The sequence below is a fragment of the Tamandua tetradactyla genome, chromosome 15 (assembly GCF_023851605.1).
Source record: "Tamandua tetradactyla isolate mTamTet1 chromosome 15, mTamTet1.pri, whole genome shotgun sequence".
Taxonomy (NCBI): domain Eukaryota; kingdom Metazoa; phylum Chordata; class Mammalia; order Pilosa; family Myrmecophagidae; genus Tamandua; species Tamandua tetradactyla.
The window spans coordinates 34,812,691-34,831,182 of NC_135341.1; the positions used below are offsets into that span (position 1 = coordinate 34,812,691).

At 40.9% G+C, this 18,492-nt stretch overlaps 1 protein-coding gene across 11 annotated transcripts in view; it reads right to left on the bottom strand.

The window, feature by feature from the left end:
- DOCK3 (dedicator of cytokinesis 3) overlaps window positions 1-18,492 on the bottom strand; it is a 719,821-nt gene that overhangs the window by 133,312 nt on the left and 568,017 nt on the right. For all 11 annotated transcript variants that reach the window (XM_077129171.1, XM_077129169.1, XM_077129173.1 and 8 more), the window contains 5 exons: window positions 8,822-8,946; window positions 6,637-6,799; window positions 6,011-6,117; window positions 5,305-5,476; window positions 4,814-4,911 (listed from right to left, as the gene is read on the bottom strand). In XM_077129171.1, coding sequence (XP_076985286.1) covers window positions 4,814-4,911; window positions 5,305-5,476; window positions 6,011-6,117; window positions 6,637-6,799; window positions 8,822-8,946 — 665 coding nt within the window. The remainder of the gene's footprint in view (window positions 1-4,813; window positions 4,912-5,304; window positions 5,477-6,010; window positions 6,118-6,636; window positions 6,800-8,821; window positions 8,947-18,492) is intronic.

An 18,492-nucleotide genomic window follows, 5' to 3' on the forward strand; every position in this document is an offset into this window, starting at 1 on the left:
CTTCAATAATCAAGCTACTGGAACACAGTTAAACAGTTTCAGGTACTTCTCTCTAGTCACTCCAAAACACCATAAACTAAAAAGGGATATCTACATAATGTGTAAGAATAATCTGCAGGATAACCTTTCGACTCCGTTTGTAATCTCTCAACCACTGAAACTTTATTTTGTCTCATTTCTCTCTTACCCTTTTTGGTCAAGGAGACTTTCTCAATGCCAGATGCTGGTTCATCATGGGAGTCCTGTCCCACATTGTCAGGGAGATTTATACCCTTGGGAGTCATGTTCCATGTAGTAAGGAGGGCAGTGAGTTCACATGCCAAGCTGGCTTAGAGAGAGAGGCCACATCTGAGTAACAAAAGAGGTTCTCTGGGGGTGACTTTTAGGCATAGTTATAAGTAGGCTTAGCTCCTCCTTTGTAGGAATAAGTTTCATAGGGGTGAACCCCCAAAACGAGAGCTCAACCTATTGATTTGGTTGTCCTCACTGAAGAATATTAGGAATTCCACAAATGGGGAAGATAAATATTTCCTTTCTCCCCAGTTTCCCAAGAGGACTTCCAGCACCCCTTTTTGATAAAAAGACCCAGAAAACTAGGAATAGAAGGAAACTTCCTCAACGTGATAAAGGGTATACGTAAAAAACCCTCAGCTAGAGCCCCCAGTCTTAGGGTTTGTTCACATGAAACTTAACCCCACAAAGGATAGGTCAAGTCTACTTAAAATTTAGGCCTAAGAGTCACCACCAAGAGAGCCTCTTTTGTTGCTCAGATGTGGCCTCTCTCTCCAGCCAATATGATGAGCAGTCTCACCACCCTCCCCCTCTCCGCGTGGGACATGACTCCCAGGGGTGTGGACCTTCCTGGCAACGTGGGACAGAGATCCTGGAATGAGCTGAGACTCAGCATCAAAGGACTGAGAAAAATCCTAGAATGATCTGAGAATTAACATCAAGGGATTGAGAGAACCTTCTCGACCAAAAGGGGGAAGAGTAAAATGAGACAAAGTGTCAATGGCTGAGAGATTCCAAACAGACTCAAGAGGTTATCCTGGAGGTTATTCTTACGCATTAAGTAGATATCACCTTGTTGTTCAAGATGTAGTGGAGAGGCTGGAGGGAATTGCCTGAAAATGTAGTGCTGTGTTCCACTAGCCATGTTTCTTGATGATGATTGAACAATGATATAGCTTTCACAATGAGACTCTGTGAATGCGAAAACCTTATGTCTGATGCTCCTTTTATCTACCTTGTCAACAGATGAGAGGAACATATGGAATAAAAATAAATAATAGGGGGAACAAATGTTAAAATAAATTCAGTTTGAAATAGTGGTAAATGAAAGCGAGGGGTAAGGGACATGGTAAGTATAGTTTTTTTTCTCTATTATAATTTTATTTCTTTTTCTGTTGTCTTTTTATTTCTTTTTCTAAATCGATGCAAATGTACTAAGAAATGATGAATATGCAACTATGTGATGATATTAAGAATTACTGATTGTATATGTAGAATGGAATGATATCTAAATGTTTTGTTTGTTAATTTTTTTTAATTAAAAAAAAAACAAAACCCTCAGCTAACATCATACTCAATGGTGAAAGGCTGAAATCTCTCCCTCTAAGATCAGGAACAAGTCAAGATGCCCATTATCATCACTGTTATTTATGTTGTACTGGAAATTTTAGCCAGAGCAATTAAGCAAGAAAAAGAAATAAAAGGCACACAAATTGGAAAGGAAGAAGTAAAACTTTTTTTTATCTACAGATGATATAATCCTACATATAAAAAATCCTTAAAGAGTCACAACAGAGGGACTAGAGGTAATAAATGAATTCAGCAAAGTGGGGGGAGGGACATGAGCAACATGCAAAAATCAGTATTGTTTCTCTACCTTAATAATGAACAATCTGTAGATGAATTCAAAAATAAAATCCCATTTATAATAGCAACTAAAACAATCAAATATCTAGGAATAAATTTAACTGAGGACGAAAAGGACTAATACATGGAAAAGTATAAAACACTACTAAACGAAATCAGAGAAGACCCAAATAAATGGAAGTATATAATAAAGGCAATGGAAGACTAAATATTATTAAGATCACAAGTCTACCGAAAGCAATTACAGATTCAACACAATCCCAATCAAAATTCCAACAGCCTTCTTTGTAGAAATGGAAAAGCCCAACCATCAAATTTATATGAAGGGTAAGGGGCTCTCAATCGCCAAAACCATCCTGAAAAAGAAGAACCTTGTTGGTTGGTGGACTCACACTCCATGATTTTAAAACTTATTACACAGCTATAGAAATAAAAACAGCATGGTACTAGCACAAGGACAGATATATTCACCAATGGAATCAGATTGAGAGTTCAAAAATCAATCAATCCTCCCACCTATCACCAGTTGATTTTTGGCAAAGGTGCCAACTTCATTCAGAGAGAGAAAGAATAGTCTTTTCAACAAATGGTGCTAGGAAAATCTGATATCTATATGCCAAAGAGTATTTTGGAGGTTGGACTCCTACCTCACACCATATACAAAAATCTACTGAAAACAGACTATATAGTTAAACACAAGAATTAAAACTATAAAATTCCTATAAGAAAACACAGAAAAGCATCTTCAGGACCTTGTGTGAGGAAAGGTTTCTTACACCTAAGCATGAGCAACAAAAGATAAAATAGATAAATGAGACGTCATCAAAATAAAAAACTTTTATACAATGGACTTTAACATGAAAGTAAAAAAAAAAAAAACCTATGGAATGGGAGAAAATACTTGGAAACCTGATATCTAACAAGAGTTTACTATGCAGAATATACAAAATCAGTCTTATGTCTCAAAAACAAAAAGATGAACAACCCAATTAAAAATGGGCAAAAGATACAAATCGACTTCTTCCAAAGAAGAGATACAGATGTTGAAAATGCAAATGAAAAGATGCTGAACATCATTAATCAGCAGGGAAATGCAAATCAAAATCACAAGATACCATTTCATACCCATTAGTATAACAAAACAAATGTTGGAGATAATGTAGAGTAAAAGAAACACTCATTTATCACTGGTGGGAATGTAAAATGGGTGCAGCCACCATGGAAAACAGTCTGGTGGTTCCTCAATAACTTAAGTCTAGAATTTCCCTGGCAATCCCACTTCTATATATATACCAAAAAGAAGTGGAAGAAAAGACTTGAACAGATATTTGCTCACCGATGTTCATCACAGCATTATTCACAACTGCCAAAAGATAGAGGTAACCCAATGTCCATCAACAGTTGAATGCATAAACAAAATATGGTAGATACATACAATGGAATGTTATTTAGCTATAAAAAGGAATGAAGTTCAGATATATGCAAAAACACAGATGAACACTGAAGATACCATGTTGAGTGAAATATGCCAGATAATAAAGGAGAAATATTGTATTATCTTACTGCTAAGAAACAATTAGAATAAACAAATTCATAGGCTCATAAAATAGAATACAGGCTACCAGATTCCAGGTTGGGAGTAGGGAATGGGTAGTTGATGTTAATTGGTAGAGAGTTTCTGCTTGAGATGATGGAAAGGTTTTGGTAATGGATGATGGTAATGGTAGTGCAACATCAGGTGTATAATTAACACCACTGAATTACATATTTGAATGTGCTTAAAGGGGAAATTTTAGGTTGTACTAAGGTATTAGAAAAAAAAGCATATGGACTGGAGTTAACAGTTCAATTATAATAATATTCTTTCATTAGCTGTAACGAGATACCACACTAATGCAAAGTGTTAACAATAGGGAGGTATATGGGAACTCTGTATTTTTTATATGATTTTTCTGTAAACCTACAAATTCACTAATTTTAAACATATAAAAAATATGGTATATACACACAGTGGAATATTATTCAGACATAAAAAGGAATGAAGTTTCTGATATCTGTTGTAAAATGGATGACGCCTGATAAGCCAGAATTTAAAAGGAGAGATATTATATAACTTCATTTATAAGAAATAACTGGAATATGGAAATTCACAGAGACAGAAAGTAAATTACTGGTTATGGGGGTAGGGGGAGAGGGGAAATGAGGAGTCAATGCTTAATGGGTACAGAGTTTCTGTTTGGGGTGATGGAAAAGTTTTATAATGAATGGCAGTGATGGTAGCACATTGTTAATGTAATTAATGCCACTGAACTGTTTGCTTGAAAATGCTTAAAATGAAACTTTTTATGTTGTATAAGTTACTGTAATTTTTTTAAAAGTACACGGAGAAAGCAGTTGACATGCAGAGGAGAGAAGGGTTCCCTAGTACAGACTCTAAATGAGAGGTTGGGTAAAATCAGTAGCTACAAGTTAATGGGGAACATGTAGAGTTTTTATCAATAATCAGAAAGGTAGAGCCAGAAAAACATCATCCTGAGCTTGTGGTAAAGTGTTACAAAGTAAGTAAGATGAGAAAGAGACTTAAGGAAAGGAAAGGAGATCTAAAAGAATGTAGGTAGCATAAAACACTGGGGTTGTCTCTGAGAGGGCATTTTCATACTCCCCTTTAATTATTATTTTGCTTTCTGAGAGAAAAACAAGTAAAAAAAACTACTGGGCTTTTAACTTTATTATGGTTTTAAAAGGTAATAAATTAATACCTGATCTGATACCTGCTCTTTAAAAAGAAGCTAATTAAAAAGAAAAAAGTTTATTCCTACTCCTCTATTACATTTCTGGACAAATGGTCTTAGAGGCATTACTGGCAGAAATCAGGGTTAAATCAGGTAAGGCATCTGCCCACATTCTTCCTCAGGCAGCATATGAGAAAACAAACCTTAACAATTTCTTCCCCACTGACATGCCGCAGTCGCCCTAGAATATCCATGATCCGGTCTGGGAAGGCCTTCCATTTCAGTAGAGCAAGGAGGTCCACTAGAAAGCAAGCACAAAACATGATAAACCCTGGACACAAAAGCTGTGAACCCAAGAACAAGTAGGACTAAGACTCTTCCAGCCAAGCACAAGTGGGATCTTGAAGAACAGAAATAGCTGTGAGCATCACAGCAGTTTCTTCAGTGCTGAGGTCAAGGCCTAGGACACATGTATGAACTCTGGGTGACACTTTCTGCCACATGCATACTGGAGCTGCAGTAACTAAGGGAAACCTTGTAGGCTGCTATTGCTGAGTGATTTCTCTAACTTCAAATGAAAGAGCCCCTTATTGTGGCATGAAGGAAGCAATAATTTCTATCTCATAGCATCAGCAATATGGAGTCAGCAACTGAGAACAGTGGAGGGTATCATTCTGCAAGTATCATCACCTACCATTCTGAGTGAGTTTGGTGGAGGAGAGCTGTGTGGAAATGGAGAAAGATTCTTTGGTGCTGCGCTGGAAGATGAGGCTTGAGGGGATGTTAGGGCAGCCATTGTAGTCTTCTTTGCAGCAAGGCAGGCCCAGGTATAGAGCATGGTTGTTAAATGTGCTATTCTCATCACACTGTAGGCAAAAACAGAGAACACAGAATGTTTTCTGAGCTGTGCTTTGTGCAAATATCAAGTTAAAGGGAAATTATTAGTTGATTGCTGTCATCTTCCTGAAGGTGGACTTTGGGCCTCAGCTCCTCTTGGAAGAGTGCTTTCTATTCAGAAACTCCCTAGAATAGCTTACGCGACTTTTGAAGAGAATATGGCAACAGCACATGTGGTTGTCACCTGCATAGCAGGCGGCAGCTAAGCTATGACAACTGACAGTATCAGAATGTACTAGCCAAGGTCACAGTGTCAGAGAGGAGTTGGTAATGGATTTTTGAGTGGAAGTGGGAAACACAGGGCCTGTTGGCATTACTTGTGGGAAGGAAAGCCACTGCACTAAGATGACAAGCTGGCCCACAGCTGTCCTGCTGTCACCCACCAGCCCAGAAGATTCTGGATCTTTTGACCTGCTCAACGAAAACCACCTGACAGAGAACCCTGTGTGAGTGTGGCCTTGGAAAGGTGACAGGTGGAGTCGAGAAACAACCAAGTTCGATACCTTGTACACATAAAGTTCATGGATATCATCTGAGAGGGTGGTGCCATCATCCCGCATCAAGGGCGAGAATGCAAAGCCAAAGAGTTTCTTTTCTCCTTTGTCCTTTGCTGTAATTAGAATCAAGTGTTAGTTGTACTTTGCTTTTTAACAGAAATTCCCTTTATGCGCCATATCCACTTTCTTTTTCCTTTTACTTCTTTCATTAATCAGGTAGCAACCTGACTGCCATAATGATGGGAAATATATTGGACAAGTTTCCATTTACACCTCAAGGTACACAGGCTGCCTAACCCAAACAGAAACTAAATTGCTAGTCTTCATAAACCAGGGAATTTTTAAGAAGCAATTTAATAGGTATACAGGAAATACCCAAGGGAGAAACAGCATGGCAGGTATCCAACCCAACAATCCTGAAGGGCCAATTCCAGATTCCATGCTTTTGAATCTCTGCTTTCACAATCCATAAAACAGATGATGTCACCTCTCTGAGTGACCATTTACTTGCAACTCTTTTATTTCCTTGCCCCAATAAGAAGAACCCTCTCAATTCTGTTCCAGAGAAGAGAGGGGCAGAGAGAAGACAAAGCTATACTCATAGACTGTGATATGGAGGGATGTTCACTTACTGGAGCAATGTCTGAACTCGAAGCGTAGATGGGAACCTCGGAACCGGTCAATAGGGATAGGCAATTTGATAATTTCTCCCCAGCGAGGATTATTACTGTGGTAGAGGACAAAGGAGTGGTAGGAACTCCTATTTGGCTCTCCTGAACCCAAGCTGATACAATCCTGGAATAGAAGAGAAGCAAAACAAGATGTCTTCTCTCAGAAGTGGCCCTTGGGTCTCTGTGTGTCACTAGAACACTTTACTCTCTCCTGTGTACGTGTCTCATTTTCTCACCAGCCTAAATCTTGTGGGATGAGAAAAGTAATTTGACTTGAATTTAATTCTTTTGGAAACAATTGTGAAGATGAGGTAAAGAATTGGCAGGCACAAAATGCTCCTTGTTTTACTTGGGGCAGAATTAATCACACACACTGCAGAATAAATGAGGGAAGCTGGGTGATGCATCTGAATCACTAGCGTAGCATAATCATACTCATTAAGAAAGGAAACAATGAACCCCACAGGAGAAGTCAACTACACATAACATTTTTTTTTACATTTCTTTATTAATTAAAAAAATTAAAAAACGGAATAAAACATTAACACATATAATCAGTAATTCACAATATCATCACTTAGTTGCATATTCATCATTTCTTAGAACATTTGCATCAATTCAGAAAAAGAAATAAATGAAAACAGAAAAAAAAAGATTATACCTACCATACCCCTTACCCCTTGCTTTCATTGATCACTAACATTTCAAACTAAATTTATTTTAACATTTGTTCCCCCTATTATTTATTTTTGTTCCATATGTTCTACTCATTTGTTGACAAGGTAGATAAAAGGAGCATCAGACACAAGGTTTTCACAATCACAGTCACATTGTGAAAGCTATATCATTATTCAATCAATGAAACATGGCTACTGGAACAGAGTTCTACATTTTCAGGCAGTTCCCTCCAGCCTCTCCATTACATCTTGAAAAACAAGGTGATATCTACTTAATGCATCAGGATAACCTCCAGGATAACCTCTCGACTCTGCATAACATTTTACCAACTCAGAAAAACAATCACATTATAAAGTGGAAAGATCCTAATCTTCCTCAGTCCAGTGGCACTGCATTTTAGGTTGTCCCATGGCACGGCAAGGTACCTTGGATCTAAATAAAATAGACCAGATTTAACTTGACAACAGTTCTTAAAAATCACTGTGAAGATGCAGTCCCAGGACTGCCTGTGTCCCTCCCTTGGAGGACAGGAAGCTGCAGGCAAACAACCAGGAGTAGCTCCCTGTTTGCACAGGTGTCATACCATCAACTGAAAACTCTACTGCCTTAGGCACTCTCCATGTAAATAATCATCCTAGAGTTAGTTTTTAAAATGACACAAATCCTTGTTCCTACCACTACAGAAACAGGATTCTTCTCCAATTCTGTCTTGCTTTTTGGAAGACAATTTTGACTAATTTTATTTTTTTCCTTTATAACATGGGATGATTGTTCATGTTCTGCCTTCCTCACAGGGCTGTTGTCAACACCCAGGCGCAAGGTTTGTACAAGACTTAAAAGGCTGATCTGCCTTCTAACAAGTGCTCTACAAATGCTACATTTTTTATTCACCAAGTATTTCATCATGACAGAACTGTGGGAAAAACTGATATATTGACAAAAGAGAAACAGTACTCCAGATCTTCTCTTTCTATTCTTTGTATTGGGTTGCTAGAAATGATCTTCCAGTGTCTCAGTTTTCTTCTCCTTGTCCATGGGTACAGAAAATGAGTGCCTAAGCCCCACACATGACCAAAGGGCTAATATAACTTTCTGAATGAGCTCAAGGAACAAAAAGGTAGCGTGGGACCTAACAGCAGTTACCAAAAGTAGGTAGCTCTATGCTAGGTGGGATGACAGAAGAGTGAACATGTAGGACAGAGCTAAAGGGAATAGTGCTAAATTGGATTAGGAGGGATTCAGGTCAGTCAATAAGAAGAATTTCTGTAAAGGTTATATGATGCAGGACGTCATTATCAAAGTACACTGCAGGGTTTCCTTGAAGAAAGGAAAAGGCAAAGAAGAATGCATATGGGATGATTTGAGTTCATTCTTGCCTAATAGGAATGGGCCTCTGGTAACGTCATAGAAACACTAGAATTCTTATAGGATATGCTTCAATTCCTAATGACTGACTGGTTTCCCTTACCTTCAAGATTTCTCCGTCTGCATAAAGCACATACATGGTCACTTCAATATTCTTTTGTACACTCTTTCCTCCTCTCTCAAAATCCCCTTTCTCCAAGGTTAGGTACAGGTCATTGCGGATGTCACCTGTAAGGAAAGAAATGCCATGTCTTCAAGAACAATGAAGTCACATTACCACATGTGCACAAAGAACTAGGCTAGTATCCTCCAGGGTTTGGGTGGGTGCACAGGGCATTTCAAGCTTGGTTAATAACGATGAACATTTTACAAATATCAGTGCAACAGTATTCAGGCTGGTTAGTTACATGAACTCTAATTCTGAATTCTAAACTTATTTATTGCAGCTTGACTGTGGTGGGAAAAGGCAGGGCAGAGAATCTTCTCCCACCTTGCAGGTGACTGGTTAGTCTCTATATCCTTCAGGAGAATGGCTGTAATCTAAGTCTCTCAAAGATGAAACAGATTTTAGAAGCAACAAGAATGTTATTTCAATCATGTCTGTTTCTTCACTATCAATCCCTCTTCCTTTCCCTCAAAAAAAGATGCAAAAAGATGCAAAACAGAGTATCTCAAGATTAGTTGTTTCTTTAGAGGTTTACTTTTTACCACACCAACCTTTCTGAGTCTGACTAGAGGATGCACTACATATCCTTCATTCTGGAGGCTTGGCTCCAAATCCTAGTTTCTGCTGGAGTGCCAGGTAGAAGTCACTCAACTATCAGTTATTCTTCACCTTGTTTGCAAGTGCTCTTGAAGCAGATGACTTTCTAGGAGTATAGGTGCTAAGGCAGAGGGGCAACAATCTGCTGTGCTCTTGCTGTGTTCCTGCATTCTGGTTCCAAGCTACTTTGCCCATTTCTGCTACCTGAAATTGGGCAGGACAATTCAAACTGCAAGTTCAAAATTGCCCAAGTCATTATCTGCCTTTTTAGGGGGATGAACAGAGGGGAGACAGGATTATCTGTACCTGTATAAAAAGAGCTTATTTAGGCTGCTCTAAGCTTCTAAGTCTATAATATGACCAGCCTTTCTAAAGAAGGGCTCTTGACTTTAAAAAATCATAGTAAAGGCTGTGAGAAAAAGTCTTCAAAGGAAACAATGGCAAGAAAAATGGGTAAGGCTAAAATGAAGATGTGGTAGCAGACTGAAGAAACCAACTGAGAGGTGACAGAACAATTATTCTTGAGAGCAAGCCAGTTCAGAATCCAAATATTTTTTCCCCTTCATTTCTTAGAAAAACTGGCACATCTAAATATGTTCATTACATGAAACCACCATCACAAACACATGTGGGGTTTGTTTTTGGTTAAGCAAGTGTCATGGTTAGGGACAGGTGTCAACTTGGCCAAGTTGTGGTACCTGTTCATCTGATTGGGCAAGCGCTGGCCTGTCTGTTGCAATGAGGACATTTCATAGGATTAGGTCATGATCACATCAGCTACATCCACAGCTGATTCCATTTGTAATCAGCCAAAGGGGAGTGTCTTCTGCAATTAGTGATGCTAAATCCAATCATGGGAAGCCTTTTAAGGAGGACTCAGAGGAGACAGGTTGCATTCCTGCTTTGGCTGGTGAGCCTCTCCTGTGGAGTTCATCCAGGCCATCCATTGTAGTCATCGGCTTTGCAGCCTGCCCTGTGGATTTTGGACTCTGCGTTCCTACGGTCACATGAGACACTTTCATAAATTTTATATTTGCAAGTGTTCCCTGTTGATTCTGTTTCTCTAGAGAACCCTAACTAATACATCTTGGTACCAGGAGTGGTTCTTAAGGAACAGAATCTTAAAAATGGGTTTTTATGAATGGTTTTCTACTCTGACTGGGCTCAGAGACACTAAGGACTCTGATTCCCGTAATCAGAATGACACTCCCAATCCATGGACTGAGTTGGCAAAGGAGATAGTCAAAATATCATCATTCGATTCTCCTAATGCTTCGCTTGTACGAAGCCAGATTCTGGGGGATAATGTTTTTGACACGTTTACAGAGTTTTGTAGAAATAAGAGTTATAGAGATGTTGGTTGGTTGTTGTTAGATACACTGTCTACATTAAAGGGTGAAAGGGATGGGCTTAAGGCTTCAAACAAGAAGCTTAAGTGCCATCTGAAAGATGTAGAGGTTTCTATGAGTATCCTGAAGGAAAATTTTATTTCCTGTAGCCGTAGACTTGAGATCTCTGAAAATCAGACTCAGAATTTTATTGTTTAGAGTAGCAACTTTACAACGTAAACTGAAATCTCAGTCTTGCATGGTGTCTGCCATTAAAGTGAGGGCATTGATTGGAAAGGAGTGGGACCCTGAAAAATGGGATGGTGACATATGGATTGATAATGATGTTGGGGGTGAGGTTGAAACCCTAGACCATGCTGAGCCTTCTTTAGATAACCCTGTAATAGTCTGCCCTGAGGACATAGCCGCCCCACCTCCAGCCTACCTTGAGGAATTGGCCACCCAACCTCCTCCTGAAGGGATTAGCCCTAGAGTTATTAATCCTGTTTCACCAGATGAAACTGCAAATGAAAGCCCTGAAGCAAATGGCTTGGAAGATATTTCTAATTCTTTTCATGACCCACCCCCACCACCCCTCATTTCTTCTAGACCTATAACTAGACTGAAGTCCCAACAGGCCCCTAAAGGTGAGGTACAAAGTATCACACATGAGGAGGTATGTTATACTCCAAAAGAACTGTATGAGTTTTCCAATTTATATAGACAGAAATCAGGGGAATATGTGTGGCAATGGATTTTAAGAGTGTGGGATAATGGTGGGAGGAATATAAGGCTGGATCAGGTTGAATTTATTGATATGGGCCCACTAAGCAGAGATTCTGCATTCAATGTTATAGCTAGAGCAGTTAGAAAAGGTGTTAACAGCTTGTTTGGGTGGTTGGTTGAAACATGGATCAAAAGGTGGCCAACATTACCTGAGGTTGAAATGCCAGAACTGCCCTGGTATAATGTAGATGAGGGGATCCAGAGGCTTAGAGAGATTGGGATGTTAGAGTGGATTTATCATGCAAAGCCTGCTCTTACACCCCAGGAATGTCCAGAAGATGCACCTTTTACCAGAACAGTGAGAAATAAGTTTGTGAGACTAGCACCATCATCCCTCAAGAGCTCTGTGGTTGCACTTCTCTGTAGGTCAGATATTACTGTAGGAACTGCTGTCACTGAGCTGGAATCCTTAAACACAATGGGGATGACAGGATCCCGAGTTGGCCGAAGCCAGGTGGCAGCACTTAATCACCAAAGACAGGGTAGACGCGGGTATTATAATAGACAACAAACTCAAAGGAGGCATCAAAATTATATGACACGCAGAGATTTGTGGCACTGGCTACTAAATCATGGGGTGCCTAGAAATACAATAGAAGGGCAGTCTACTAAATTCTTGTTGGGGCTGTATAAACAAAAGAGTTCTAGGTCAAGGGAACAGAAGTCTAACCTGAGTTACAAAAACACAGAGTCACGGCCCCTTAATCAATTTCCAGACTTGAAACAGTTTACAGACCCTGAGCCCCTTGAATGAAGGGGAGGCCAGGTCCCTATGGGGAAGAAACCTGTTACACTGCCACAAATTTATACTGTTGACCTTCCTCTAAGTCTTCCCCAAGGAGACCGACGGCCTTTTACCAGGGTAACTGTGCGTTGGGGAAAAGGAAATGATCAGATATTTCGGGGATTATTAGACACTGGTTCAGAAGTGACATTAATTCCAGGGGACCCAAAATGTCACTCTGGACCACCAGTCAGAGTGGGGGCTTATGGAGGCCAGGTGATCAATGGAGTTTTAGCTCAGGTCCATCTCACAGTGGGTCCAGTGGGCCCCCGGACCCATCCTGTAGTTATTTCCCCAGTTCCGGAATGTATAATTGGCATAGACATACTGAGCAACTGGCAGAATCCCCACGTTGGTTCTCTAACTCGTGCAGTGAGGGCTATTATGGTGGGAAAGACCAAGTGGAAGCCACTAGAACTGCCCCTACCAAGCAAAATAGTAAATCAAAAGCAATACCATATTCCTGGAGGGATTGCAGAGATTACTGCCACTCTTAAGGACTTGAAAGATGCAGGGGTGGTGATTCCCACCACATCCCCATTCAACTCTCCTATTTGGCCTGTGCAGAAAACAGATGGGTCTTGGAGAATGACAGTGGATTATCATAAACTCAACCAGGTGGTAACTCCAATTGCAGCTGCTGTTCCAGATGCAGTATCATTGCTTGAGCAAATCAATACATCCCCTGGAACCTGGTATGCAGCTATTGATCTGGCAAATGCTTTTTTCTCAATAGCTATTAGTAAGGACCACCAGAAACAGTTTGCTTTCAGCTGGCAAGGTCAGCAATATACTTTCACTGTCCTACCTCAGGGGTATATCAACTCTCCAGCCCTATGTCATAATCTTGTTCGCAGAGACCTTGATCGTTTCTCCCTCCCACAAGACATCACACTGGTCCATTATATTGATGATATCATGTTGATTGGACCTAGTGAGCAAGAAGTAGCAACTACTCTAGATTTACTGGTAAGGCATTTGCGTGTCAGAGGATAGGAGATAAATCCAACAAAAATACAGGGGCCTTCCACCTCAGTAAAATTTTTAGGTGTCCAGTGGTGTGGGGTATGTCGAGATATCCCTTCTAAGGTGAAGGATAAATTGCTGCATCTGGCCCCTCCCACAACCAAAAAAGAGGCACAACGCCTAGTTGGGTCTTTTTGGATTTTGGCGACAACATATTCCTCATTTGGGTGTGCTACTCCGGCCCATTTATCGAGTGACCAGAAAAGCTGCTAATTTTGAGTGGGGACCTGAACAAGAGGAGGCTCTGCGACAGGTCCAGGCTGCTGTGCAAGCTGCTCTGCCACTTGGGCCATATGATCCAGCAGATCCAATGGTGCTGGAAGTGTCAGTGGCAAATAGAGATGCTGTCTGGAGCCTTTGGCAGGCCCCTATAGGAGAATCACAACGCAGATCCTTAGGATTTTGGAGCAAAGCCTTATCATCTGCTGCAGATAACTACTCTCCTTTTGAGAAACAGCTTTTGGCCTGCTACTGGGCCTTAGTAGAGACTGAACGCTTAACCATGGGCCACCAAGTTACTATGAGACCTGAGTTGCCTATCATGAGTTGGGTGTTGTCTGACCCACCAAGCCATAAAGTTGGGCATGCACAGCAGCACTCTATTGTAAAGTGGAAATGGTATATACGAGATAGAGCCAGAGCAGGTCCTGAAGGCACAAGTAAGTTACATGAAGAAGTGGCACAAATGCCCATGGTTTCCACTCCTGCTGCCACATTACCTTCTCTTTCCCAGACCGGAGCTATGGCTTCTTGGGGTGTTCCTTACAGTGAATTGACTGAGGAAGAGAAAACTCGGGCCTAGTTTACAGATGGTTCAGCACGATATGCAGGTACCACCCAAAAGTGGAGAGCTGCAGCATTACAACCCCTTTCTGGGGTGTCCTTGAAGGACAGTGGTGAGGGGAAATCCTCCCAGTGGGCAGAACTTCGAGCAGTGCACCTGGTTGTTCATTTTGCTTGGAAGGAAAACTGGCCAGAGGTGCGTTTGTATACTGACTTATGGGCTGTTGCTAATGGTTTGGCTGGATGGTCAGGGACTTGGAAAGACCATAATTGGAAAATTGGTGACAAAGAGGTCTGGGGAGGAAGTATGTGGATAGACCTTTCTGAGTGGGCTAAAAACATGAAGATATTTGTGTCCCATGTGAATGCACACCAGAGGGTGACTTCAGCAGAGGAAGATTTTAATAATCAAGTGGATAAGATGACCCGTTCTATGGATACCAGTCAGCCTCTTTCCCCAGCAACTCCTGTTATTGCCCAATGGGCTCATGAACAAAGTGGTCATGGTGGTAGGGATGGAGGTTATGCATGGGCTCAGCAACATGGACTTCCACTCACCAAGGCTGACCTGGCTACAGCCACTGCTGAGTGCCCAATCTGCCAGCAGCAGAGACCCACACTCAGCCCCCCATATGGCACCATTCCCCAAGGTGACCAGCCAGCTACATGGTGGCAGGTTGATTACATTGGACCACTCCCTTCATGGAAGGGGCAGCGATTTGTTCTAACTGGAATAGACACATACTCTGGATATGGGTTTGCTTTCCCTGCACGCAATGCTTCTGCCAAAACTACTATCCGTGGGCTTACAGAATGCCTTATCCATCGTCATGGTATTCCACATAGCATTGCTTCGGATCAAGGAACACACTTCACAGCAAATGAAGTGCGGGAATGGGCACATGCTCATGGAATTCTCTGGTCTTACCATGTTCCCCATCATCCAGAAGCAGCCGGATTGATAGAACGGTGGAATGGCCTTTTGAAAACTCAATTACGGTCCCAACTAGGTGGCAAAAACTTGAAAGGCTGGGGTAATGTTCTCCAGGAAGCTGTGTATGCTCTGAATCAGCGTCCGCTGTATGGTGCTGTTTCTCCCATAGCCAGGATCCATGGGTCCAGGAACCAAGGGGTGGAAATGGGTGTGGTGCCACTCACTATTACTCCTAGTGATCCACTAGGAAAATTTTTGCTTCCTGTCCCTGCTACCCTGAGTTCTGCTGGTCTACAGGTTTTAGTTCCAAAACAGGGTGTGCTTTCTCCAGGAGAAACAACAGTGATACCACTGAACTGGAAGTTAAGATTGCCACCTGGCCACTTTGGGCTACTTATGCCTCTGGATCAACACACCAAGAAGGGGATTACATTATTGTCTGGGGTAATTGACCCTGACTATCAGAAGGAAGTAGGACTGCAACTACATAATGGAGGTAAAGAAGAGTTTTCTTGGAATATAGGAGATCCCCTTGGGCGCCTATTAGTACTACCATGCCCTGTGATTAAAATCAATGGAAAACTGCAACAACACAATCCAGGCAGGACCACTAATGGCTCTGAGACTTCAGGAATGAAGGTCTGGGTCACCCCACCAGGCAAAGAACCACGGCCAGCTGAATTGCTTGCTGAGGGGAAAGGGAACATGGAATGGGTAGTGGAAGAAGGTAGTGATAAATATGAACTTCGACCACGTGATCAGTTACAGAAACGAGGACTGTAATGCTGCTTTGTTTGTGTTATACTATTTAAGTTGTAAGATATCAAGTTTAAGAATGAATGTTGCCCAAGGATTTGCACGCTATTCTGGAGAGATTTATGTGTTTCCAGTTATATGCAGGACAGTTGAGTATTGTCAGGTAAAAGAAAAAAATGCGTGCTTATTTGTTTTCATTTGGAAATTAAGTATGGTCTAAGGTGATATATATATATATATATATATATATATATATATATATATATATATGTGCCAAGTTGACAAGGGGTGGACTGTCATGGTTAGGGACAGGTGTCAACTTGGCCAAGTTGTGGTACCTGTTCATCTGATTGGGCAAGCGCTGGCCTGTCTGTTGCAATGAGGACATTTCATAGGATTAGGTCATGATCACGTTAGCTACATCCACAGCTGATTCCATTTGTAATCAGCCAAAGGGGAGTGTCTTCTGCAATTAGTGATGCTAAATCCAATCATGGGAAGCCTTTTAAGGAGGACTCAGAGGAGACAGGTTGCATTCCTGCTTTGGCTGGTGAGCCTCTCCTGTGGAATTCATCCAGGCCATCCATTGGAGTCATCGGCTTCGCAGCCTGCCCTGTGGATTTTGGACTCTGTGTTCCTACGGTCACGTGAGACACTTTCATAAATTTTATATTTGCAAGTGTTCCCTGTTGATTCTGTTTCTCTAGAGAACCCTAACTAATACAGCAAGTGAGTCCTCTGGTTTGGTCAGAGATACATAACAGCCTCTTTTCTGCATTACCTCTCTAACTGTGGAGTGTCTGTCATGCATGAAGCCAGGAGTGGTGGTTTGAATTATGCACCCCAGTCTGGACATGTTTTTGGTCCTTGGTTCACAATTTTGTGTATACAGACCCACTGTAAAGAAGATCTGTTCAAGATGTTACTCCAGTTAAGGTGATTCTGTTGGGCTTTAATCCAGATTACTGGAGTCCTTTATAAGCAGAGTGAAAGTAGACAAAGAAAAAGCCATGGAGAGCAGCCAAAAGCTGGAGGAAAAAAGAAGACAATGCCATCACATGCGTTGCCATGTGACAAAAAAGCCAAGTTCGAGGGATTATTGGCAGCCAGCTAAGAATGCTACAATCTTCAGGAAGAAAGCATCGCCTTGCTGAAACCTTGTTTTTGGATTTCTCCTAGCCTCAAAACTGTGAGCCAATAAATTCCGACTGTTTAAGCCAATCCATTGTATGCAGTTGTTTTAGCAGCTAGAAAAGTAAAACACCATGTTAGACGAGGACTGGCACATAACTGGGGCTTTGAGTGTCTTCATGACCAGACCTTCCATTCTCAAGGTCACCTTCCTAGCCCAAGTATACAATCTTGCAATTCTTGTCTTTGGTTATATAATGAAGGCTCTGATAATAATTTGATTCAAGTAGGGAAAACAGCCCGAGAGAAGGAATTAGTATTTCTCTATAAGCCCTGAGAACTTCCTTTAACATATGAATGCCATCTTGTTCTCCCAACAAGCAGCCCTGAGTGAGGCTACCAAGAAGGCAAGATGAAAATGTGTTGTAAAAATTACACACAAATCCAACTTCAGGGTATGTGATTCAGTCTTCACAGCATCCATCCTTGTAGTCTGCACAGACTTCCCTCTTGGAATGGGTAGTCTCTGCTTTGAATTTTGGCAAGATTGGAATCTTAACCTGTCTCCTTTGGACATCCCTGTCTGGCTTCTCCTCAGCAAGCTGTCAACAACACTGTTGTGCAGATGGGTGGAGAAACAGGTAGAAAGAGAAGGGAAGCTTAAATTCATTCATATGCTACTGTCAGAATAGAGAATGAATAAAATTGGTCCTGAAAGTAAAATTCAGACTTAACTGGGGACTTTACTATGTGCTATTCCTATCATAATAGGATAAGTCAGATTAAACTTAGAATTTTTAACAATTAAAACAGACATTTCAGGGGTGCACGGCTGTTTCAGTGGTAGAATGCTCATCTTTCTTGAGGGAGACCCAGGTTCGAGTCTCAGACCATACACACCAAAAAACAAAAAACAAAAGACAAAAAACAGACATCTCAGAGCCAGGCTTCTAATAAAAGCCTTTTAGCTGTACATTAGTTTTCCTATGTAATTTAAGTAATTATTTAATTTTTAGATTGTTTTAGCATAAAGTTAATGGTCTAGAGACTTCCAATGTCTAATCTAAAGAATAGGTGCTTTGTTTAAATATAACTCTGGTTTCTACTATCTGGAAGTTTTTCTCTTGATAGTCCCCGCAGTTTTTCAAAACAGATGATGGCTACCAGCAACAATATTCTGGTTTATACATTTTTAAGTGCTGTGATTCTGTGCTTGAGTTAACCATGTTACAATAAACATGTTCTTCAAATGAAACATTTTTAAACTTTCCCAACCTATATATGATACAGGATACTGATACAAACTGGACATTGCCTCAAGACTATTAAGAAAAAGACTATTAACAATATAAAATCTGTTAGTTTTATAGATAAGTGCATAGTTTCTGGGAAGCTCCTCCAGGGCATTTTATGCCAAAGTGCTATTTTCAAAATGGAAGGCTTAAGCTAGATGTTTCTCTAGTATTCTTTCCATTGTCTAGCC